The sequence below is a fragment of the Hemitrygon akajei genome, chromosome 10 (genome assembly GCF_048418815.1).
Source record: "Hemitrygon akajei chromosome 10, sHemAka1.3, whole genome shotgun sequence".
In the NCBI taxonomy this organism is placed as follows: Eukaryota; Metazoa; Chordata; class Chondrichthyes; order Myliobatiformes; family Dasyatidae; genus Hemitrygon; species Hemitrygon akajei.
In genome coordinates this window covers 51,093,938-51,118,867 of record NC_133133.1, presented here as the reverse complement: position 1 = coordinate 51,118,867, position 24,930 = coordinate 51,093,938, and the positions used below count along the sequence as shown (strand labels likewise).

At 37.7% G+C, this 24,930-nt stretch overlaps 1 protein-coding gene across 7 annotated transcripts in view; it reads right to left on the bottom strand.

Moving 5' to 3' along the window:
* LOC140734382 (BCL-6 corepressor-like protein 1) overlaps window positions 1-24,930 on the bottom strand; it is a 220,510-nt gene that overhangs the window by 83,281 nt on the left and 112,299 nt on the right. For 5 of the 7 annotated variants that reach the window (XM_073058255.1, XM_073058257.1, XM_073058258.1 and 2 more), the window contains 2 exons: window positions 21,702-21,835; window positions 4,236-4,323 (listed from right to left, as the gene is read on the bottom strand). In XM_073058255.1, the coding sequence (XP_072914356.1) occupies window positions 4,236-4,323; window positions 21,702-21,835 (222 nt within the window). Of the gene's footprint in view, window positions 1-4,235; window positions 4,324-14,968; window positions 15,021-21,701; window positions 21,837-24,930 lie in introns of those variants that run through there. The other 2 variants (XM_073058260.1, XM_073058261.1) reach the window with 2 other exon arrangements.

The following is a 24,930-nucleotide window of genomic DNA, read 5'->3' as shown; positions in this document are numbered from 1 at the left end:
AATACTTCACTGGTGCCTAGTTCTCATCTTTGATTCTAAATTGTAGGCTTTAAAATAAAATTCATTGGACGCAAGTCTGCGATCACACCCACATTTACTGACCTTTCCATAAATGTCCTTAAAACACAATAGTGGTTTGAACAGAATTAATTTTGTGTGGCCAGATACCTCAGAAGATATTAAAGTCTTTGTAATAACTCTCACACAAGGCCTACGAAGGTTATAGCTCCAGACTACACCAAAATGAAGTCAAATTTCCGCTTGAACTTGGGTTTTGCCAGCTAGCTAACAGGAAGATACAATATTTTAAGAATTATAAACTACAGTAAGGATGTCTTCAAGAGTAAGGGACAAAGAATGGGGCCTGAAACATCTCCCAGATAACGATTATAGAGTATACTCTCTGCAAGAGGAGGTCCAATGATTCCTAGGCTGTCCAGAAGAAAATTTGAGCCACATTTTATGCTCGGTCCACGTCTCCGTAATGGAATGCTATGAAAATTACGAAGACTTCTCCAAACAGACCTCAGCTATGAAATGCATCTCTATGTCACCATTGGAGCCCAATACAAAGGAATAACCTGCCACATAGTGGTGGCTGCCCCATTTGTCTACTCAACGCAACAAATTAAATTTCAACTCTGTTGCCAGGAAGATGTAGCAGCCCTTTTTACTGTCCTTCCAACAGCAGTTCAAGATGAGAGAATAATGTGGAACTGAGTTCTTGAGGAAGTCACTCCAAGCAGAGATGCCAGCTTCATTTTCCTGCTGAAATACGGATTAACCACTTTGGTTTCTAGCAGATGCTATGCTTATATTTTTCCATTGACGGTGCACAACATATTTACTGAATCCAGCTTTACAACTTGCAGGATGTAATTTGAACTCTCAGCCTTTTCATTGCTAATCTAGTGGCATAGTTACAAAATACTTCAATCCACTGGGTTAATAACTATATCGGGCAGCACACTTTAGCTGAGAGAACAAAACCTCCCAGTGTATGTAATCGTTTGCTGCACAATTCTTTTAGCACCCGCCAGGCTACTAAAAGAAGCTCAGGAAAAAGATTTTCAACAATACACCTTTGAGGCAGAATAAAGTAAGTCATTGATCTCTATTACGTAGGCCACATACTTTTGAAATGGCACATTAATGGATATGTGTTTGTGCTTGCAAAAGTGAGAAACCCTAAAAATCATATTCTGCATTAAACTGCTGGAATCCAAAAATAAAAGTATCATTTATATAGAAACATATTACAAAAAAAAACATTAGGTATTTTTCAAAATAACAATAGACCTACAATTCATACACAAGATCCGTTTTCTAAAAAAAGCTTGAAATTTAGATGCAACTTTAATGGAGTTAGATGTCCCAGAGCAATTCATGCAAATCAGATAAATGAAAATTTAACACTGAATCACAAAATATTAAGAACAAAATGTGTAATAGAGAAAAAAGTAAATTTCAGAATTCAGACCTAAATGTATGAAAGCACATCTGCCAACAATGGAATGATGCATAATAGCAATGCACAAGAGGTCAGAATTGGACAAGTGCAGCCAGCTGGTTAGGTTGTCAGGCTACACAAGATTAGGAAGGCATGACACCATGGAGGTATTTAAACATGAGGCAATTGTAAATTAACGGCATCTCCAGATCTAGGGAAATAAAGTCAATGAGAACAAATGCAATGGGTCAGAGGTAATGGGAAAATAAGTACACTTGAGTAAGAATATAACTGACCAATGAAATTACTGAGCTGAAATTTGTGAGCAGTGATTAATGGGAAGAAAGATAGGGGAACATTTGAATAGTCCTGTCTGAGGGTACAAAAGAATGGGTAAGGCATAGTGCAACTGATGAACACAAAACAGTAATCAGGTTTTTTAGTTTTATTTCTAAAATTACTCAAATTAGTATAAAAATACTGCAGTTTTACCCACTGTTGCACTTCCCATTTTCACTTATTCTGCCATTGTTTCTCAAATATGCACAAAGTACATCTCTATTACACCACAGGCTGTTTAATCCTTTCACTAGAAACTCTCTGTCCAACAGCCCCCAGCATCCCCTTCTTCCCTACCAACTTACATTTTCTAATTTCAATTGTCTCCAATTCAGCCACTCAGGATCCTTTTTGATATCCTGAAACTAATGCAGTTAAACCCATCTGCCTATGGTGTTTCCTTCAGCTGTATAGTTTCTCCTGATGGGTTAGACATCTGAAACACTTAGCTCTGCACCATCTTTCATGCTACACATTGATCCATTTAGTCTATACTTCACTTATTTTTTGCTACTGGATGTAATTGTGGAAAGTATTACATTTGAATTCTTGCATTTTAATCCAATTCTATAAACAGTCTTCAGAGTCTCTGTTATATTTGCTCCACCATTAGTGGATTCTCTGGTGATTGCTAGTTCTCTTCAAATTTCAGGAATTTCCACATTTGTATCCTTATTCTAGCAACCATCATGTAACTTTCTAACGTGTTAACTGGCCTACATGTCTCTTACAAACCAATCCCATCCCTTAAGTCTCATCCATTAATCTCAAAGATACACTCTTTATACACTAAGCCAGACTGTTGCCCATAGTTCTGCAATACTACTTATAGCTCCTTTCCTTTTGGTCTTTTTTCAAATAATATGCTAACTATTGATTCTGTATTAATTTTATATTGTTACCTAAGTCAATACAAAGTTAGGAAGATAAAGTCAAGAGCAATTATTAGCCAGTGTATAAATAAAGGCAGGGGGTGGAATAAATCCAATAACAGAGAAAGCAGTGGAAAAAGGGGAGAAAGTGGAAGTGGCTTGGAGTGACGAAGCTGAATGAAAGGTGGAAAGAAGAGGAAGATACATGGAAGGACATAGAAAGAAAAGAAAGGAAGACAAGAATGATAGTGAAGGAACAAATTTAGATGATAGTCAGAAGAGGTGCAAGAAATTTTTGAAGGGAGAAGTCACCATTTTTACATATCAGCATCAATATGCTGTTCTGGACTGGCCTCCAAATCTATCAGTGCAGTCTTCTTGAAATTTGTCAGTGTATTCTGCCATCAAATTTCACTGGGAATTTAGTGGTAGAGCCCAGTTCTTTCTAAAGTTACATGTTGTCATATTGTTCTAGAATCCGAGACCCTATCAATTTTGGTGGTTGGTAAATCAAAAGGAAGGGAGAAAGTGAGTTGTTTTATCCAAATTAAGTTTCAGTAATTATTTGAAGAGCAAGTCTTACAAAAATTCTAGCAAAATAGAAAATAGCCTCGAACATAAACAGAAAGAAAATATATATAATAAAATTACAATAATCCAGCACCCTCAGGACCTGGATAGTACGAGACAAGTTTTTTCAGACAACTAGATTTTACTTCTATTGATACCCAACACTATTTTTTTCAGAATCAGGTTTATTATCATTGACGTCATTAAATTTTATTGTTTTGTGGCAGCAGTACAATACAGGAAATGTGAGTTACAAATAAATAAATTGTGCAAAAGAGGAATAGTGAGGCTGTGTTCATGGACCATTTAAGTAATCTGATACAGAGGGGAAGATGTTGTCCCTAAAACACTGAGCACGAGTTTTTTGCCTTATGTATCTCCTCCCTGATGGTGATACAATTACACCATTTTGTTACATGTTATACTGCATTTTAATAAATTTTCTAGTAAGTTCAAAGGGAGCAAGGAAAACAGAACCACTAAATTTAAAATACAGGAAAGGGGCCTGGTGAGCTTAAGAGGCGTGAGGGAACAGGGCCTTGGTGAATTCAAAAGAAATGATGGAGACTGGACCTTGGTAAGTTTAAAAGCAACAGGAAGGAGAACACATTGGGTTGAAAGAGAGCATGCAAAATGAAGCGCTATGAGATTTTCAGTAAAAAAAATAAGATGTGGTGAAAAATGAATAAGACTTGGAAATGAGCCTCACGTCTGGCAGCTATAAAACAAAATAGACTTGTTCTAACACTGATAATAATGAGAAAGCCTGATGGTGAACCAACAGGATTTCAGAATGATTACTGGAGTTTTACTGAAGTAATATAAGTATTTAATAAAGAAAGACAATTTGTAGTATGTTAAATCCAGATTAAAGAATAAATTTCAGTCCCATAGGCAATTTTCTCATACTATGATAAAAGTACCTCTCAGATTTAGAATCAAATCAAGGCCAAACAGAATAAAAGCCTTCCACTGTGTTTGGATGAGCTGATAATCTCGCTTACTTCAGTGTGGTTGTTAATACAAGTATCTTCCGTCCCTACAAGCTGTGGAGCACTTTTCCTGGATTCTGCATCTGTGAGTGAAGATCTCCTATTAAAAAGAATGATTAATTATTACTAGTAGATCCCTTCTGACTTTGCTTATAGGTAATCCAAGAGAAAAAGCACAATTTCTGATGCTTATTATGGTTCTGCACCAAGGATTTAGGTGTGGACCCAACCTCTGTTGTTACTACCAAAGTGATGCAGGGTGCGTGTAAGTATTCATTCTTAAGTCAACATTATGGAACCCTGTAGTTTTGACACTTTCTAACAAAATACGATTGAATTGTCTGACAGTTATGGTTCATACAAAAGTAAGCACATGTACAAATAAATGACTTAAGACAGTGCTAGACAGGTAGAAAGAACAAATCAGCTAATTTCCATTGATCTCACTCAATCACAAAAAAAATCTTCTCAATTATTGCTCTGACTGGTCTTCTTCAATGGCTAAAAAACATTGATCATATCTGAATTAGTTACCAATGCTCATGAACACTACAAGAAACCAATACCCTATCTGTAGATAATTGTCCTTTGAAGACCACTTTAAACTAATGATCCCCATTGTAACAACCAATACCTCTTTAAAAACTTCCATTAAGGTGCATGTTCACTTTTTCTGTAAAGTCTTTACAAAAACAGTTCCCAGAGCTTTAAACAGGAAACCAACAGTAAATTAACCAATGTTTTATACAAATTTATAATTTGCTCTTCCACTTTTCATTTTCATGTGTAAACTCAAAATGCTGTTGACCTTCTTTATGGTCTTATTCACCAACAGTCACCCTCTTAGGAAGCAAGTTATTTCACCTGTCTGGTCTCTCTGTTTACTCTCATTTTACTTGACTTAGCTATATCATTATTTATTCATTTCAGTCATTTTTTTTCTTTTAAAATACTTCACATCACATAACCATATTTGATGGTCCACAGGAGTAATGGCAGATGCAAACAGGCGAAGGGCTAGTGGTGGGAAGCACAAAGGAAACAGCAGCAAAAGGGGTAGAATCAGAAAGCAGGTTAAAATCTTAAATGGGGACCTACCTGCAAAAAGGATCCAGACAGAGAACTCCATGGAGATGGACAGGATCAACTAGCTTCTTATTAATTGCTGTTCACAGGCAATGTATGTGTAAGAGTTTTAAGCAGGTGACATTTAGAAAAAGTATGACCAATTGGACACCATGTCGAAGGGTCTCTGTTCTTAAAAGTACGCCCTAAACAAGGAGGACCTGGAAGCAATTTGGTGTTCTGCAAAAACTCCTTTGAAAATACCTGATTGCATTTAGTTATAGACATATCTTTCTAAATTATTCTACAACCTTCTTAGTTAAATGTGCTGCCTAAATCATCTAGATTTTGCATGAACAAAAGTGAACCATGACTAAGTTTCACTAATACTTCCAATCAGCCCAGTCCAGGAAAACTCACATCAATCATAACTCTTTGTTTCTTAATTATCCAGTACATTTATATCAATAGAAATTAATTAAAAACATAATCTAATAGATGATAGAAACATGAAATAATTGATACAATGTTAAATAGAGTATTATTTAATTCTGTTTTCCATTTCTTAGATGGAGGTCTAAATGCTAAGTTCAAAATCCATTGAAAAAGCTACTCATCCTAATGAAACAAATGAACAATCCACCTCCCCAGATAATCACGCAAGACAATGATTTGAAAATCGTCTCTGATGGCACAGGGGTTGAGTCTTTTTCAAAAATTTTAAATGAGCATTAGAAATGAATTGATCAAAGGAAACTGGTGAACATTTTTTAAATGCTTTTCAGCTATTATTTCAACCATGTAGAAGGGTTTGTGCATAAAGCAGTAGTAGCCTTGAAAGGCTTCAGTACTGAAGGTCACAGATTAGTAGTGTAACATGGGCAGATTGCAAAATTCATGTAGAATATGAACCCAAACTGTGGCCACTACCAAATGATCATTGTACCTTTTCTTTTGCACATGAATGAAAATAGAACATGGTTATAAAGTAGATGGAAGCAAATGGAGGTGCTCAAAGGATGCCAAAGCAAGTGGAAGTTGGGACTGGAGAAGAGAACCAGGTTAATAATGGAAGTCAGCAAATTACTGGTGATTATATGATAGTAGAGAGGGGGCTAGAAGCCAAAGAACAGCAACAGACGCAAATTCGCAGTACTGGACTGGAACCAGATGTAGATAAGACATAAAACATAAGAACAGAATTAGGCCATGGCTCGCATCAAATTATGCTGAGCACATATTAACATTGTTTTTCTGAGAATAACCAACAAAGGTATTTCTTGGAACAACTTTATCTAATTTCTGAGCAATGTTCCAAAGAAGTGAAATTGCAGTCAGTAATGGCCAATCTATTTTCTGGAGTGACATGATTTAATTCAAACATGGTCACAATCAAGTTCTACTCTGGAGGGAAAAAAGCCAATTTCAAATATGTAGTACAATGCAATTATATTTGCAGGCTTACATATTTCTATTTGCTAGAGATGTTAACATACTGAGCTTCATTCTTCCTTTAGGCTTTAAGTACAGCATAGAAGCACTATACCATTCAATAATATTATGACACATCTAATATCACCTTTACACACCATTCTCTTTGTAACTCAATTTATCTTATTCACAAATATCTATTACACTCAGTCTTATAAAAAAAACTAATCAATTACTGGATTTTTTTTCTAGGTGTCAAAAATTCACAACTCTTTGAATGAATAATTTTATTCTCCCCTCAGCCCTAAACAGATGATTTTTTTCTGCATTTATGCTTGACTCCGCTGTAGTTGCATTGTGATTTATATAAAGTAATGCTGGCCCCTCCACCAGTCTCCCATAATTAAAACAAAATATACTTTTCATTTTGCCTACCAAAATAAATAATTTATTTTACCAAAATAATTAACATTACATTTCCTTGCATTTTATCTCACTTGCCCATCTACATATCTTGCTTACATCTCCTTTCAGACATTAAGATCCTTTCATAGCTCACATATCCAGCAAGATTTGCACTTGTCAGAAAATTTAGATACATTACATTCAGTCCCACCTATTATAAATAGCAGAAATCACAGATTAATCTTTGCAGTAAATAGCATGTTTATAAAAGATATTTTATTACTATTCCAGTTAGATTTAATTTCTCTACAAAGTCAGCATTGCTTTAAAGGGGTAAATGTCCTGTTTCTGGACTATGTATGATCTCACAAAAAATTGAAATCATTCTGAAAATCCAAATACATTAAATCTACTGATTTTATGTTACTAATTCCAGTGGTTATACCTTCTGAAAAATTGACAGATTTATCAAATATGATTTCTCAATCTTCACACTAACTCAGAAAATCACAAAGTATTTAGGATGTTTAAAATAATTATAATAAAAGATAAGATTGATTCACGAGTTAATGTCTTAAATTGGGGATAAGCTAATTTTAGTAACATCAGAGTAAAGGGCAAAGCTGGCAGAATTGGGGAATTCCAGATTATGAAAGATATTGAGGATCTGGTCAGGAAAAAAGAAGCATACATCAGAGTAATAGATGTTGCCTAAATGGATCTTAGCAAAGTTTTTATCAAGTCTCACTGGTCCAGAAGGTTAAATCACTTAGGATAAAGGGCTGGACTGGACTGTACACAGGGATTCAGCTTTGAATCTGGATGAGTATGCTGCAGTTGTTACCCACCTCATTAAAATCTGTGTGGTTGAGTATGTGCCTGCAAAAACTGTGCCAATGAGAATATGCCTGTACATTCCTAAACCAAAAGCTGAGGATGAACCAGTAGATATGTCGTCACCTGAAGGCTAGATCTGTGGCATTTAAGTCTGGCGACCCAGGTCTGTACCAGAAAACCAGGTATGATTTGCAGAGGGCTATTTCAAGGGCAAAAAGACAATTTCAAATGAAGTTGAAGGCGACATCGGATGTACAACCACTCCGGCACAGTTTGTAAGACATTACTTCTGTCAAAGTGAAATATGGCAGCGATGCTTTGCTACCAGATGAACTCGACTCCTTCTATGCCTGCTTTAAAAGGGAGAGTAGAACTACAGCTGTGAAGATCCCTGCTGCACCTGGTGACCCTGTGATCTCTGTTTCAGAGGCCGACGTTAGGCTGTCTTTAAAGAGGGTGAATACTCGCAAGGCAGAAGGTCCCGATGGAGTAGCTGGGAACTGGAGTAGCTGGCTCTGAAAACTTGTGCTAACCACCTGGCAGGAGTATTCAAGGACATTTTCAACATCTACTACTACGGGCAGAAGTTCAAAAAGGCAACAATTATATCAGTACCTAAGAAGAATAATGTGAGTTGCCTTAATGACTAACCCCCAGTAGCACTCACATCTACAGTGATGAAATGCTTTGAGAGGGTGGTCATGACTAGACTGAACTCCTGCCTCAGCAAGGACCTGGACCCACTGCAATTTGCCTTTCGCCACAATAGGTCAATGGCAGACGCAATCTCAACAGCTCTTCGCACAGCCTTAGACCACCTGGACAATACAAACATCTATGTCAGGATGCTGTTCATCAACTATCGCTCAGCTTTTAACACCATCATTCCAAAATTCTGATTGAGAAGTTACAGAACCTGGGCCTCTGTACCTCCCTCTGCAATTGGATCTCGACTTCCTAACCGGAAGAACACAATCTTTGTGGATTGGTGATAACATCTCCTCCTAGCTGACGATCAACACTGGTGCACCTCAGGGGTGTGTGCTTAGCCCACTGCTCTACTCTCTCTATACCCATGACTGTGTGGCTAGGCATAGCTCAAATACCATCTATAAATTTACTGATGATACAACCATTGTTGGTAGAATCCCAGATGGAGACAAGAGGGCGTACAGGAGCGAGATATGCCAACTAGTGGGGTGGTGTCGCAGCAACAACCTTGCATTCAACATCAGGAAGATGAAAGAGCTGATTGTAGACTTCAGGAAGGGTAATTCAAAGGAACACACACCAATCCTCATAAAGGGATCAGAAGTGGAGAGAGTGAGCAGTTTCAAGTTCCTGGGTGTCAAGATCTCTGAGGACTTAACCTGGTCCCAACATATCGATGCGGTTATAAAGAAGGCAAGACAGCAACTACACTTCATTAGGAGTTTGAAGAGATTTGGTATGTCAACAAAAACACTCAAAAACTTCTATAGATGTACTGTGGACAGCATTCTGACAGGCTGCATCACTGTTCAAAATGGGGAGGGGTGGGAGGAGCACAGGACTGAAAGAAGCTGCAGAAGGTTGTAAACTTAGACGGCTCCATCTTGGGTACTAGCCTACAAAGTACCCAGGTTGGAGGCTACCCAGCCAATATATAAGGTGTTGTTCCTCCAACCTGAGTTTGGATTCATTTTGACAGTAGAAGAGGCCATGGATAGACATATCAGAATGGGAATGGGACGTGGAATTAACCTGATGGCATGAACATTGACTTCTCTAACTTCCGTTAATGCCCCTCCTCCCCTTCTTACCCCATCCCTGACATATTTAGTTGTTTGCCTGTTCTCCAGCTCCCTCTGGTGCTTCTCCCCCTCTCCCTTTCTTTCTCCCGAGGCCTCCCGTCCCATGATCCTTTCCTTTCTCCAGCTCTGTATCACTTTCGCCAATCACCTTTCCAGCTCTTAGCTTCATCCCAGCCCCTCCGGTCTTCTCCTATCATTTTGCATTTCCCCCTCCCCCCACTACTTTCAAATCTCTTACTAACTTTCCTTTCAGTTAGTCCTGACGAAGGGTCTCGGCCCGAAACGTCGACATTGTTTCTCCTTATAGATGCTACCTGGCCTGCTGTGTTCCACCAGCATTTTGTGTGTGTTGTCTGGTGATAATAAACCTGATTCTGATTTTGATATAATATTTGCTTAGAGGAAAGAGTCAGGGGATGATAGTGGAAAATTGTTTTTCACACCAAAGGTCTGTGACTAGTAGTATGCCGCAGAGATCAATGCTGACTTATTGCTGTTTGTCACGGTTGTTATCTATATTAACAATCTGGATAAGTTTGGTTAGTCAGTTTTTGGATGACACCAAGATTGGTGATATAGTGGATAGTGAAATAGCTTGTCCAGAATTACAACTATATCCAGACCAACTGAGGAAGTGGGGGAAGGGATTTAACTTGTACAAGTGAAAAATATGGCATTTTATTAAGTTAAATCAGCATTAGGATACCATGTTACAACTGTACAAGATTTCTGTTCATCAATGTCATGTGTCCAATTCATATTGAAATCATAGCATTTAGCACCCAAAGTGACTCTGAACCCCTCTCACCATATGTAAAGTTTTAAAAAACAATCAAATATTTTCAGATTTGTTGTCTATAGTGAGGTTAAATGAGAAGGTTAATCTCATTACTATATCTGAAGCTCAGACAGAATCATAATAGTGTACAATTTTTGTTCTCACTTTTCCAGAATTCAGACTAGGAGTGATAATTTGGTAATTGTTCCTCTCAGTCTTCAGTATTATCAAAGAGATTGAGACATGGCCTGTACAGTAGAAAAAGCTATGGGGGCGAGGATAGTTGACAGATGTAGAGCAGGTGATGATCACTTCATAATAAAGATTATTGCAGCAGTCATTCCAATCATTCTTAAACAACTGAAGTAACCACTGAGATGATGGTAGTTTTGCACAGTTACAGAGTAGGGTCAAAAATCCCATCACCATAGGTAGCACATGGTGACACCATCTTCCCCACTGGTGTAGGGCATATTACAATTTTTCAAATTTTGCAAAATACCACCCAAACATTCTCTGCTCAAGGAAAATTAAGTTCATCTCCACTGCTCTTCACAGGGAGGAGCGGCCAGATAAAGAGCAAGGATTTTGAAGAATTACAGGCTTGACCAGAATTCACTCTCTGAGTGTGCAACCACACTCTACTGATTAATGTCAAAAGAGCTAATCAAAAATCAACTAACTGAAAATAAGGCTATCCTTTCACAAACTGGAGTTTCTTCGTTTGTGTCTGAGGCTCACCTGTTAGTATAGAAATGTGCTTACATGAGAGCCTTGCCACCATCTTCAAAATCATTGCTCACTCCACTTCAATGTACCAAAACAGTCATTTTGCTGCTAAGACTACTTTGAAGGAACTCAATGCAAAACATTTTTGAATCTATTAATGTATGAGGTATGCCATACAATCTGCTAATAATATGGAATTAGCTTTTGCCAGTAGCTGTAGAGGAGGAAAAATAACCTACATTCAGAACTAAACCAAATAACTAGGAGTAAGATTGTGCAAATGATCACAGCACACTTTCTACCTCAAGCTAATTTAAACCCCTTATAAATAAGTAGGTGTATGCCATCCAGATCAAACACACCCTTCACACTTTACAAATTTATATGAAAAAGATCCATTTCAAATTTTCTGCCAGTTCAAAGCTATTTCTATCACTCTACTGAATCATTCTGAACTCGGTTAAAGCAATAGTAGACAACATACATATACCTTCATACTAAGATGAATATGATTGAACAACCTTAAGTGTATCAGCCAAACTGGTTCTTATTACAACTATTCTTAGCAGATTTTAAGCATTTTATTCTAAAATGAACTTCCAACCCAAAAAGTGCATTTGTCTAAGTTGTTCTACATGTCTGAATTGTACAAACAAAATTATCTTTATAAAGTTGTTAACAAGGTTACATCCTCAATTCCTTCTGCATTAAACTGTTCAAAATATTATACGATAGAACACACTTTGTATTACAGAATGGTTCCAACATACTGTTCATTTGCCTAGTCATGAACCCAGACTTCTAATCAAATCACAGGATGATTATGCTTAACTGATTTCAGAAAGGGTTAGGTTTCATTAAGAAGAATGGCAATATTTGAAAAGGCTGGCCAAAATGTAGGGTTTAAGGTACAGCATATCCTTATGCTGTATATTGTAGCTGAAAATAATATCAAGAGCATGTACCCTAAAAAATCAAGACTGTTAAAAAAAGTCAAAAGTGAAAATTTACAAATCATCCATCCATAAAGTGAGAAATACCCATAGTTTTTCAATGATAATCACCAGATATGCAAGACTAGGTGTAATCTTTTTCATGAACGACAATGTAGGGAACTTGGAAATAAGGAATAGGTGCTACTAACTTTGCAATAATAAAGCAGCTGGATGAAAACTGAATTAAGAACAGACACAGGCTCTGAAACTGCTATAAGTAGTCAACATGTCAATCAACATATGGGGACAGACAGGTCTGATCAGATAAAAATTAACTCCCGTTTTTTTTCTCTCCACAAGCTTCCTGATACCTTGAGTTTTTATAGCACTCCATGACTTACTTTAGACTTTTAGCATAAAACAGTATTTTGTATTTATAAAAAGATGACCTTGGGCTAAAAGTATCTTTAAGGCAAGGCTAAGCTGCCACTTTTACCTGCTCCCACCCCCAGCTAACTGGCAGTAATACTCCACTGCTTGTGAGGCCCAAGGCTTATTGAATCAGACAATGGTTTGAGTTGGTCAAGGGGTCAATAGAGATCGGGATAGGAAGGGGAAAAGGGACAACCATCATAGCAGAGATGGATATGATATAGTCCCAAGAGCAAGAACTAATCACAGTGGTGAGAAAGAAAACAGTTGGAGCAAGAGAGGAAAGGAAAGAACATATAGAGGTGGTAGAGGTTTGAGAGGAATGGCCACCAACTCCCCAGCACATGCCCTGGTAAGGCCATGCACTCTTATTTAATGTTAAATTAAACATCAGTCTTCCATAATGCAATATTGTAGAATTGACTCATAAGGGACAAAGAGCTGCTCTGCTTCTAATACACCTGCCTCACAAAAATAAGCCTGAGTGCTGTCCTTGAGTGACTGCATAGATTTCCTCCAGATTTGCTTGTTTCTTTCCATATCCCAAATACTGTGCGTTATAGCTGCTGTAACTCGTGAGAAAATCAGGTATGTGTTATTGTGCATGTAAGAAGTATAGGCTACAGGGAAACAAGAGAGCTAGAGGAATTACTCCACCTGCTTGCCTGGATAGCTTTCTTTCATGCTAGAAGGAAAAATAGCATTTGAAAATGGGCAATACATGCACAATCACATTGTACGCACAGATGGCCAGAAACAAAAATCTAGAAGTGTGCTTCCAGCACACAAACACCTGATCATATTAAGCAATTATGTTTTTGATAAAAGTCAATTGCTTTCATATCTTTCTTATAAACAATGAATGGTACTCCATCATTAAAATGATAAATTAGGTACAATAAGTGATATAGCAAAGTTACAGGAGCACCAGTCCAAATGCAGAATGCAGAAGGCTGGATTAAAGATTCAGCATCAAGAGTTAAAAATCCCACCACTGCATCTGGACAGTTTAAATTCAGTCAATTAAATATTTGAATAAAAAAACTAATATGATGAACAGTCATTAAGACAACCATGAAAATCTCATTTGGTTTGTTAACATTCCTTACATAAAGAAAGCCACCGTTCTTACCTGGTGTGGAATGACAAGACAATTGATTTCAAACTGCCTCTGAATCAGAGCGGCAAGCCACCCAATTCAAAGGGCCTGGCTGCTTTTCCCATATCCCAATAAAAAAATATTCATAACATTTTCCTCTATCAAAAAGTGTTAATGGCAATGGCACACTAAACTCAATGTCTTGAAAATGATCATCCACGTTTATAGAAAAAAAATAGATGTATATGTTAAATTTTTCTCCGCTGTCAGATTGTGGGACTGTCAGATTATGTTTTTCTGATCCTTTAAAATACTAAAGTATACCATATTTTTCCTAATTATTTACACAATGACTCAGACTAAATATTGAAAAAAATGGCAGTTACGCAATATAGAAAGCAAAGGAGTTGATGTAAATTTCCCACATCTCTAAATACTCCAAATTTCACTGTTCTAAGCATGGTGTAATACTATCAATTAAAATGTTTAAAATTTCACAAAATTAAAGATTAGTTTAGAAAGAAGCATTTGCATGAACAAAACTGATACATTTTAAATAATTATGAAAGTACAAGGAGAATGGGAAAAAGCATTGTTTAAAAAGCTTCACAGAAAACATACTAAACTTTCAAATTTATGCACTGAATAAAGGAAATGAGAAAAGAAAAAGCACAATTAATTTGGATAATGGATAGTTGCCCAATTTATGCTGAATATATGTCCTAGTTTTTCCCATTCTTCTGAAGCTTAAACAAGGTTTGGAAATATTATGATATTTTCCGTTATCTTTCTCTATTGATTACACACCCACACAGCTAACCAGTCAGTGACAGTGTGTTGGTTAAATATAGAAGGCATCCTTCGCCACATTCTTGAAAAATCTAAAACTGGTGATTTTCTTTTCTCTGCCACTGAAACCAACAGAAGAGTCTAAATTATTTTTCTGGCTTTGATCACGTAAGTCAGCATCCACTTTGTTTTAATTTGCTTCTTTTTAATCAGGTACGAATTAGTGCCACAGTGAACTATTAAAACTATGGGACCAAATTTCCCTCATTGCACCCAAATACACCCTTACAACCTAAATTTATTTGCATTTAAAACAATACACAAGTGCACATGCAGACAGACAAATGTAACCGCACCCATCCTCTAGATTACAAAAATCGAACATCAGAGAATCTACAATCATACTCTACACTACATTTAGCTTGTTATTCATAAAGAAAATTATATTTCACCTTATGCTATGAGAAGTAACTATTAAGTTGTTTTCCATGCAAAATAGTTCTCCTGTGGAAAGAAAGAATATTTTCATGTAAGTTGCTTAAAATCCTCAATAGACTTGAAAACTTAAAATAAAATAAATCCCCCAACATCAGAGGAAACAGCTATTTTCCACATAGACCAGTCTTAAATGCCTAAAACATGCAGCAATACATTAGCTGTAAAATTGTTGAATGCTATAAAATAATCAATTACTCCTCTACTTCACTCCTACCACTTTTATAATCTTTATATATGTAAAACAAAACCACAAATGCCCGCACTTGAACAGAATGTCTTCTGGTCTGAATCCAGAAAGAAGTTGTTACAGGAGCCTCAGGACTCACAACATCAGGAACAGCTATTACCCCTCAGCCATCAGGCTCTTGAACCAAACAGGATAACTGCACTTGCCCCATGACCGAAATGTTCCCACAATCTATGGACTCACATTCAAGGACTCTTCATCTCATGTTCTCGATATTTATTGCTTATTTCTTCTTCTTATTATTTCTTTCTTTTTGTATTTGCAGTTCATTGTCTTTTGGACACTAGTTTAATGCCCAGTTGGATTTATTGGGTTTGCCCCCAAAAAATGAATCTCAGGATCGTATATGGTGACATATATATGTTGATGAACTTTGACTCCACTCCCTAATGTTATCAACTATTGCACCCCATTTGTCTAACCAACTTTAATCAAGTTATTTTTTGTACTTGAACTTTTAAAAGTCCAACATATGTATTTTCATTAACTTGGGCTGATAGTAAAGTTTTAACCAGCATCTAATACACAAGGTATATGTTCAACCAGCACTCAATCACTTTCTCTCAAATGACTCAATGCTCATGAGTTGTGAGGATTTTGTGCAAAATCCCAATTTTATTACATAAAAAAACACATCAGGGAAAAGCACAAACAGAATAAATGCAACTTACAAACTATAGTGAGAAACAGAATGCTACTGAAGTACAATATTGTTACATGATTCACTTTAATGATTATTAATCCAAATTTTACTTTCAACACATGGGATTCTGGGGTCCAGAAAATTGATTCAAAATTAGATGTATCAGAATCTGATTTATTATCACTGATTTACACGACATGGAATTTGTTGTTTTGCAGCAGCAGTAAAGTGCAAGGTGCCCTGGCTTGTGTTATGACTGCTAGGACGCAACAGCCATGGTTGACCCCCAACCAATGGAGGGCCTCCAAAGTGCAAAAGCATAAAATTACCATAAATCACAAAAATAAATAAATAATCCACCAAAAAAAACAGATTAACAAGGTGATGTTTATGTGTTCATGGAACATTCAGACATCTGATGGAGAGATTTTTTTCTCTCGTCCATTTCCCTTTTGAAACCCCTGATTGCCTATATCCATAGATATAGGCTTCCAATGGATACACTTTTTTCAGTAGAGGAACTTGCAATGCAGGCAAGCACAATACATTGCCCATTATTAATTGCCTTGAGGAAAGGATGATCAGTCACCTTCTTGAATTGCTGCAGGCCTTCTGGTGAAAGTACACCCATAATGCTATTGGGTAGGGAGTTCCACCATTTACTCCTGGTGCCAATGAAGGACTGGTAATATATTTCTAAGTTGTAGGGGAACTTGTAGATAACTGTGTTCTCATACATCTGCAACCTATGTCCTTCTTTCTGATTTTGAGAAGTTTGTTATATCATTCCATTCTCTCCAATTCAGAAGATAAGATTATGAACCTAATCCCTGAAATGGATTTGGAAACTTGAAGGGAATGAAATAATTAAAAATGAGCCACATACAAGCCAGAGAAGAAAACTGGCAGGAAAATTGGTAAAACTTTCATATTCATTGTGGGAGCAGAAAGCAGCAGTATATCTATCAATGTACCAGAGAAAGTAGTGAGCGAAAAGGTTTTGAACAATACGCTGAAACAACAAAATGTTTCACATCCACAAACCAACAGACATAGAAGCATCTACGTCATATAAGGTCTATATGTGCTCACAAAACGATCCCTTTACCCAATAACCAATTCTCCCTAGATCCACATTTGTCCTCTCTAAATTCTACCTCGCAGCAATAATTTGCAGAAAGGATGTACAAGACTGATTGGATTGCTCAACAAAGACCTACAGAAACAAAGTAGGTTCTTGGAACACAACTGCCCATTTTTTGATTGTCCAAAAAGACTGATTTCCCACTACAATCTATTTGCTAACTCATGACTACCCATATATCCCTGCAGCCACTCCCACTTCAGTCCCGTTATTCATTTTCAGTAACGAGTCCATTCTTTCATTCTTTTTCAAACAGCTTTCAGTAGTTAATATGCAGAACATAATGGCATGACCCTCATCAGCCCCCACCGCTACTACAAAAAATAGAATTTAATCAAGTTAGCTAAATATAAATGTGCTTAACAGTTTTGCTCTTGATATGGTCTCAAAACACCATCATTAGGTTCATGCTGTTTAGATGCAACATTTATCCCTCTTGTCTAATCTGCATAGATATGTAACATTTGCATCCCTCCAATCCTCTGACAACCTCTCTCGTATCTAATCAGAATTATATGATTATGGACAGAGTGCTATTTCCAACTCTACAATGATTTCAGCAAATCTAATCTGTACAGGGTATATTCTGACTCCTATCTTAGGAATGCATCATCTCCTTTATCTATATATATATAGAACTGCTTGTATTTAAAAGGTGCCTTTCAAAATGTTCAGAACAACTCTATGCAGTTTAAGCCTGTCAAAGGACTTTTAAAAAATTAAAGTAATGCAAGATACATAATAATCAAGCTCCCATTTTCAATGTGATAATAACATAACAAGATATTTTGGTGATGCTGATTAAACAAGAAATATTATCCAGAACATCAAAACACCCCCTACCCTTCAAAGTAGTTCACTGGGTTACTTTAGGTCCACTTGAAAGAATAAACTACGCAGCAAGGTAATATCTAATTACATCTTCTCCAATAATACAGAACTCCCTCAGTACATTAAACCCATTTGTAGATAGTGTCATAAAGAGACCTTTTGGTACACTTGGTCTTCATAAATCAGAGTATCATGTACAGGAGTTGGGATGTTACGTCGAAGTTGCACAAGATATTGGTGGGGCCAAATGTGGAGTATTGTTCGGAGTTCTGGTCACCTACCTACAGGAAAGATCAATAAGATTGGAAGAGTACAGAAAAAAAAATTGAAGGATTGTTGCTAGGACATGAGGACCTGAATTATAGGCAAAGTTTGAATAGTTTAGGATATTTTTTCCTTGAGCGACAGGAAATGGGGGGGGGGGGGGTTTGATAGATATATACAAAATTATGAGGGATTCAAAGGGTAAATACATGCAGTCTTTTTCCACTGAGATTGGTGTGACCACTACTAGAAGTTATAGGTTTAAGCTAAAAGGTAAAATATTTCAGGGAACCTGAGAGGTAGCTACTTCATTCAAAGAGTGGGCAAATACAGAATGAGCTGCCAGCGGAAGTGGTGGATGCAGGTTTGCTTAAGAGGAGAGATACGTAATTCAATGGGACTGGACAAAATAGCAGTACAGCACAAACTAGGTGGGCCAAAGAGCCTGCTTCTGTGTTGTATCACGCTATGCTGTACGACCCAAACAAAATCAACAGCACAATTGGTAAAACAAATTCTTTCCAGTTAACGACTAGATGCCAATGATGATCCTTAGTAATATTCTGATACATAAAGTGAACAGACTAAGTGCCAATTTCATTATCCTCAGCTCAATACTCCATTATCATCTAAAGTGTAAAAATAACTTAACTACCTGAATTGCTTCCAACTCCTCTATGCAACAATCATAAATTTATTCAGACAGTAAGAGGAACTACCTCCTTCCAATGCTGCTTCCCCATGACTTTTCGTACCAAGCCAAGACTCTGGCATTAGCCCTGAAAATGTGTCTTCCCTTAATTTCACTTTTGTCTACTGTCAGATCTTTTACTAGTAGTGAAACAACCCAAGATCTGCTGTCTCTCAATTACCAAAAGTCACTTTTAGCTTTCTAAGTAATGTGAAGATACATCTCTTGCAGAAAACACTATCACCGCTTAACCAAAACCCACTCTTTACTTTCTCTGTCCAACTTCAAACTCCTTTAATATGTTTTAACCTCCTTGCTTCGTGTAGATTTTTCCTACAACTAACTTTTCATCTGTCCAATCAGAATTTGATCCAAAATAAAACAATCACTGACTCTGTAAATGATTGTTATCCCTTCTCATTCATCTTTATGCAGTCATCAACATATTTGACCACAACAGCCTCCATCAACATTTCTGTATCAACCTCCACAGGTGGAACTTGTCTCAACTGGTTCTTCCTTTGTAATGTTTACCTTAGCTTGATATCCCAAAAGTTACTCTAGCATTTACCTCTGATGTCTGTCAGCTTTCCCATTCATGCCTCTCCACATCACACCTCATCATTTTCATCTATATCTCACTTGCTGCTATTATCCAGGCACTTTCACACACCTCTCCATTCTATGCTTGTAAGATATCAGGTTTGACACAAGTCAACGGACCAGAACTTGCTGCCAGTAGCAGGTTACCTGAGCTCTTGGATGTTAACTTGTCTCTTAAAGCCTCACAACATAAAATAGCAGGACTCTGCGGTGATGTGACTTGTGAGCTTGTTAGAGCAAACCCCACCAACAAAATTGCTTTTTTAAAAAAAATCAGCTGGCTGAGCTTTGCCAATTGTCAAATATATCAAACATTTACAAAACCAGTGCAAAAACTACTATTTTATCCACTTTCAAATGTACTTTATCAAATTGCTAAAAAACACAACTCAATTTAAAACATGACAGAATGCTTTATTTTGTATCATGCAATTTATTTCATACTTACCTTTGGCCCTTGCAGCACTGCCACTTAATTCAAATGAATGATTTTGTTGTTTCAGCATCAGATGTATTCTGACTCAAGTATATTCTCCAGTGAAACTGCTGAAGAATTGTAGAACATTTGCACTACACCTTTAGATTCTCCAAATTCAACTTTAGAGTTCAGTATGGGAATCATTGGCAAAGCTCTTTGAGTAAGTTTGAATGGGAATCACAAACACAGTGGCACTTATGATGATAAATGCAAACAGATCTGCACAGAAATGTTGGCAACTCCAATCAAGTTCCAATCCTTCTGCTGAACTATGGTAAAAAGAAATGTCGGCTTTTTTGGCTATCATTGCAAACTCTAAATACTTGCCACCATCTGCACAAGAATATCTCAACCATTCTCTCAAATGATTCACACAAGTCATATCCTGTTTTTTCTTGATCAGAGTATTTCACCTCATCAAAAATCCCCACAGTCTACACCATCTTTCATGTGAAGTCATTTAGCACAAAAACAGGCTCTGAGCTGCAGAGTCAACATAAGCCATCCACTTACACTAATGCTACTTCTATTTTTATTTCCCCCATATTTTCATCACCTTTTCATACCAATTTATTGTAGCCTATTTACCTGCATATCTTTCAAATGAGGAGATCCACACAGTCAAAGCAAGAAAATGTACAAGCAGATAACACCAGGGTTACTGGCAGCAGCTCACTGTCAGTCACCATTATGTAACTCAGTTAACCTGGTGCTAAAATCTCCATCTATCCAGAATTGATTACTCTGGCGCTCTGCAGCAAGATTCCACCCTCTATTCTTTTAAAAGTTCAACCCAGCTAAACCTTTAATACAAAAACCAGCAATGGCCACCCCTGTTTGATGACACTGAAATTTAAACTGGCTCCTGAATGTTTTACTTCAAATTTTCATTCTCCTATTTACATATATTGATGAATTCTCTGATCTTTTTCTGATACCTTCTAGCAATGTAGGCCATATAACTCTTCTGTGCACATCAAAACTCTTTTTCATGTTCTGATATATTGCAACACATAACCCTTTAATTAACCAGATAGGCCAGATAGGCTCATCATGTTCATCTCCCTCTGAACTACACCTCTTTGACCTCATTTTGGCAGCCTCAGATTGCTCCAGTTTTGCTTCACTAATAATTAACCCTGTGTGGTGGGGTGGACATGTTTCTCTACCAAAGGAGGTACAAGGCGCTCCTTCCCTCTGCTAGCCTACACGTCACCCTTAGGCAAGGTGTAGCACCAGCTTAGCCTCATGATCAGGGTCACGTGAAGCCATGAGACCAGGTGGTAGATGGTCCTATGAGCAGCTGGTGCATATCACAAGTCCTGATTATGCAACCACTGATGCTGGGCAGATAATCTCTGAACAGTACTGATAAAGGCTGGGGTCACCCCTCTCGTAAAGACACTGCTCAGAAGAAGGGCAAACGCACTTCTGTAAAAAAAATTTGCCAAGAACAATCATGGTCATGAGACCATGATCATCCATGTCATGCAACCCAGCACATAATGATGATGCTGAACAATTACCCCCTACACCTCCATGCAGTGACTTGATTATAATCCATTTATAAAATAGTGCAGATTATAGCTACTGTAGAGAAAAAAAAATGTATGATTAATGACAAAAAAAATGGTTGGCAAAAGGAATGGGTTTAGGTTCTTTGGCCTTTTTTATGTTCTAAGTGTACATTATATTTTTCTGCTGCAATTCAGTAGATTTGCACAAACTCTGGTAACTAGGTTCAACCAGACACTGTTTTTATTCATTCTGTTATAGTAACACTTACCTATCTTCCTTAATGCCACACATCCGTATACAGTCAGTTTGTGTCCAATCGTGAATGCTGTTGTACAGCGAGGCTGTGGCAAGCATGACAGGTGAAGACCAATTACAGTAGCTCCACTGCTTCACTGCTCCAACCTGAGTGATAAAAGATGACCATTAACAACTGCACAAGTACTTGTAAAATATTCTTGTTCCAAAGGCTGAAAGAAAACACTACTATCACCATTCTAATTTTTTTTGTTAATCAAAGCAGATGCCAACATCCTAAATACCTGTAATGACCATGCAGCTCTGACTGCTTGAATATTCAGTTCCTAACTGGACCACATGTAATACATGATTTTCATTGTCTACTGGACTTCAAATAAATCAAAAAACTAAGTAAAATGCATGTTGCTGGAAATCTGAGAAAAAAAAATGCTGGAATCAAGCCTGATAAAGAGGCTTGGACCTGAAACATTAACAACCTGAGCTGCTGAGTGTTTGTTTTTATGTCATCTATAACTGATAAACACTAAATTTTCTGGGAAGTTCACAATATGCAAAAATGCTAGGTATATTTAGAGAAAGGATGAAATCAGTTAATACTCAATAATGAAGGTATTCTGGAGGTCAACACCTGACGATGCAAAATTACAAGTCATATTGGTCTGAATGAACAATACTTTACAAACAAATTCTCCATTATAATTGAAGTTTAAAAAATAATTGCTAGCTCTCTAGACAATCTGGTTGTGAGCACTTGCCATGAGTACTAACTTTCATTTTGGCAACAAAAATAAGCATGATACAAAGTCACAACAGCTGTTATAAAGGATATCACCTGCTTCCAGAACCAATTTTGATTGTTTAAATCCTTTGGTGAGACGCTACTTAGCAAAGTACTTAGGATTTGAAAACAATCCATTTCTGATACCTCCCCTCCCCTTTCTCTATCTCTCTGTCTCCATCCCTGGAGACAAACTGTCAACTGACATCTTTTATAAACCTACCAATTCCTATGGTTACCTTGACTATACCTCTTCCCACCCTGTCTCCTGTAAAAACGCTATTCCCTTTACTCAGTTCCTTGGTCACTATCACAGCTTTCCACTCCATGACATCATTGATGCTGCCCTCATCCACACCTCCTCCATTTCTCAAACATCTACATTCACCTCATCTTCCTGCTACCATAAAATTGACAATAGTTAACAGTCTCAACAGTTCCTCGTCCTTACCTACCACCCCATGAGCCTCCGCACCAATACATCATTCTCCACAACTTCCGCCATCTCCAAAAGGATCCTGCCACCAAAAATATCTTTAACCCCACCCCTCTCCCTCTCTGCTGTCCACCAGAATCACTTGCTCTGTAACGCCTTTGTCTATTTGTCCCTCCCCACTGGGAGGGACAAATCTCCCTTCTGGCACTAATTCCTGCAAGTGGCCAAAGTGTAACACCTGCCCATTCACCTCCACTCAGAAGCCCAAGCAGTCCTTCCAGCTGAGACAACACTTCACCTGTGAATCTACTGGGGTTGTCTATTGTGTTTGGTGCTCCCAATACGGCCTCCTCTACATAACTTCATCAAGCACCTCTGCTCCATCTACCAAAACCAGAACTTTCCAGTGGCCAAGCTTTTTAATTCCAATTCCCATTCCTATTCTGACATGTCGGTCCTTGGCATGAAGCAACACCTTATATTCCATCTGGGTAGCCTCCAACCTGATGGAACAAATATCAATTTCTTCTTCTAGTAAAAATAATTTCTCCCCCCCCCCTTCTATCTCTTCTATTCCCCACTCTGGCCTCTTACATCTTCTCACCTGCCTATCACCTCCCCCTGGATCCCCTCATCCTTCCTTCTCTCCTATGAACCACTCTCCTCTCCTATCAGATTCCTTCTTCTCCAGCCCTCTAACATTCCTGCCCACCTGGCTTCACCTATCATCTTCCGGCTATCCTCCCCACCCCTCACCTTTATATTCTGATGTCTTCCCCCTTCCTTTCCAGTCATGAAGAATGGTCTCAACCCAAAACAATGACTGTTTATTCATTTCAATAGATGCCGCCTGACCTGCTGAGTTCCTCCAGCACTGTGTGTGTATGTGTGTTGTATTGAAAATAGCTGCCTGATTTTATATGTATTTATTGAGAATGTTAATACTTGAAGCTGAAAGAGAGAAAGGAGCAGGAGAATCTGCTATACGATAAATGTTTAGTCTTTAAGGTTTCCCCAAGAACAGAAAGTTATAATAAAGAATCTAGAAGTGTAATTTTGAAAATTAAACAATAGAATGCATCTGACAAAAACAAATATAATAGCTCAAACACATAAAGGAAAGCAAAGCCTGAGTTTTCAACTGATGAACTTCAGGAACCAGTAAACAACATTGTAATTTTGGGTATTCCTCTTTCAAGTAAATTCTACTGCATTAGTTACAGGTAAATTACAGCACTGTGCAAAAGTCTTTGGCACATGTTAAAAAAAACCTGTAAAGTGAAGATACTTTCAAAAATAATGAAAAAAATTCTAAATATCAAAACATTACCATGAAGAGAAGTAAACTGTAAAAAACTAAATCAGATCAATATTAGGTGTGACCACACTTCAAAACTTCATCAATTGTCTTAGGTACACTGTCTTCAGTTTGCGTATAAGGAGAAGGTGGGAGTGGAGGATGCTATCACGTATTTGCTGCACAAATCCCTCTCTCACCTAGATGGGGTCAGTGGTGCTGTGAGGATTACATTCCTGGACTTCTCTAGTGCCTTTAACACCATCCAGCCCAAGATCTTAAGGCACAAACTAACGGAGATGGGAGTAGACTCTCACATGGTGGATTGGATAGTGGACTACTTGACAGATAGACCTCAGTATGTGCGGTTGGGAGACTGTAGGTCTGACACGGTGGTCAGCAGCACAGGAGCGCCGCAGGGGACCGTGCTCTCTCCGGTCCTGTTCACCCTGTACACATCGGACTTCCAATATAACTCGGAGTCCTGCCATGTGCAGAAGTTCGCTGATGACACGGCCATAGTGGGGTGTGTCAGGAATGGACAGGAGGAGGAGTATAGGAAACTGATACAGGACTTTGTGATATGGTGCAACTCAAACTACCTGCGACTCAATATCACCAAGACCAAGGAGATGGTGGTGGACTTTAGGAGATCTAGGCCTCATATGGAGCCAGTGATCATTAATGGAGAATGTGTGGAGCAGGTTAAGACCTACAAGTATCTGGGA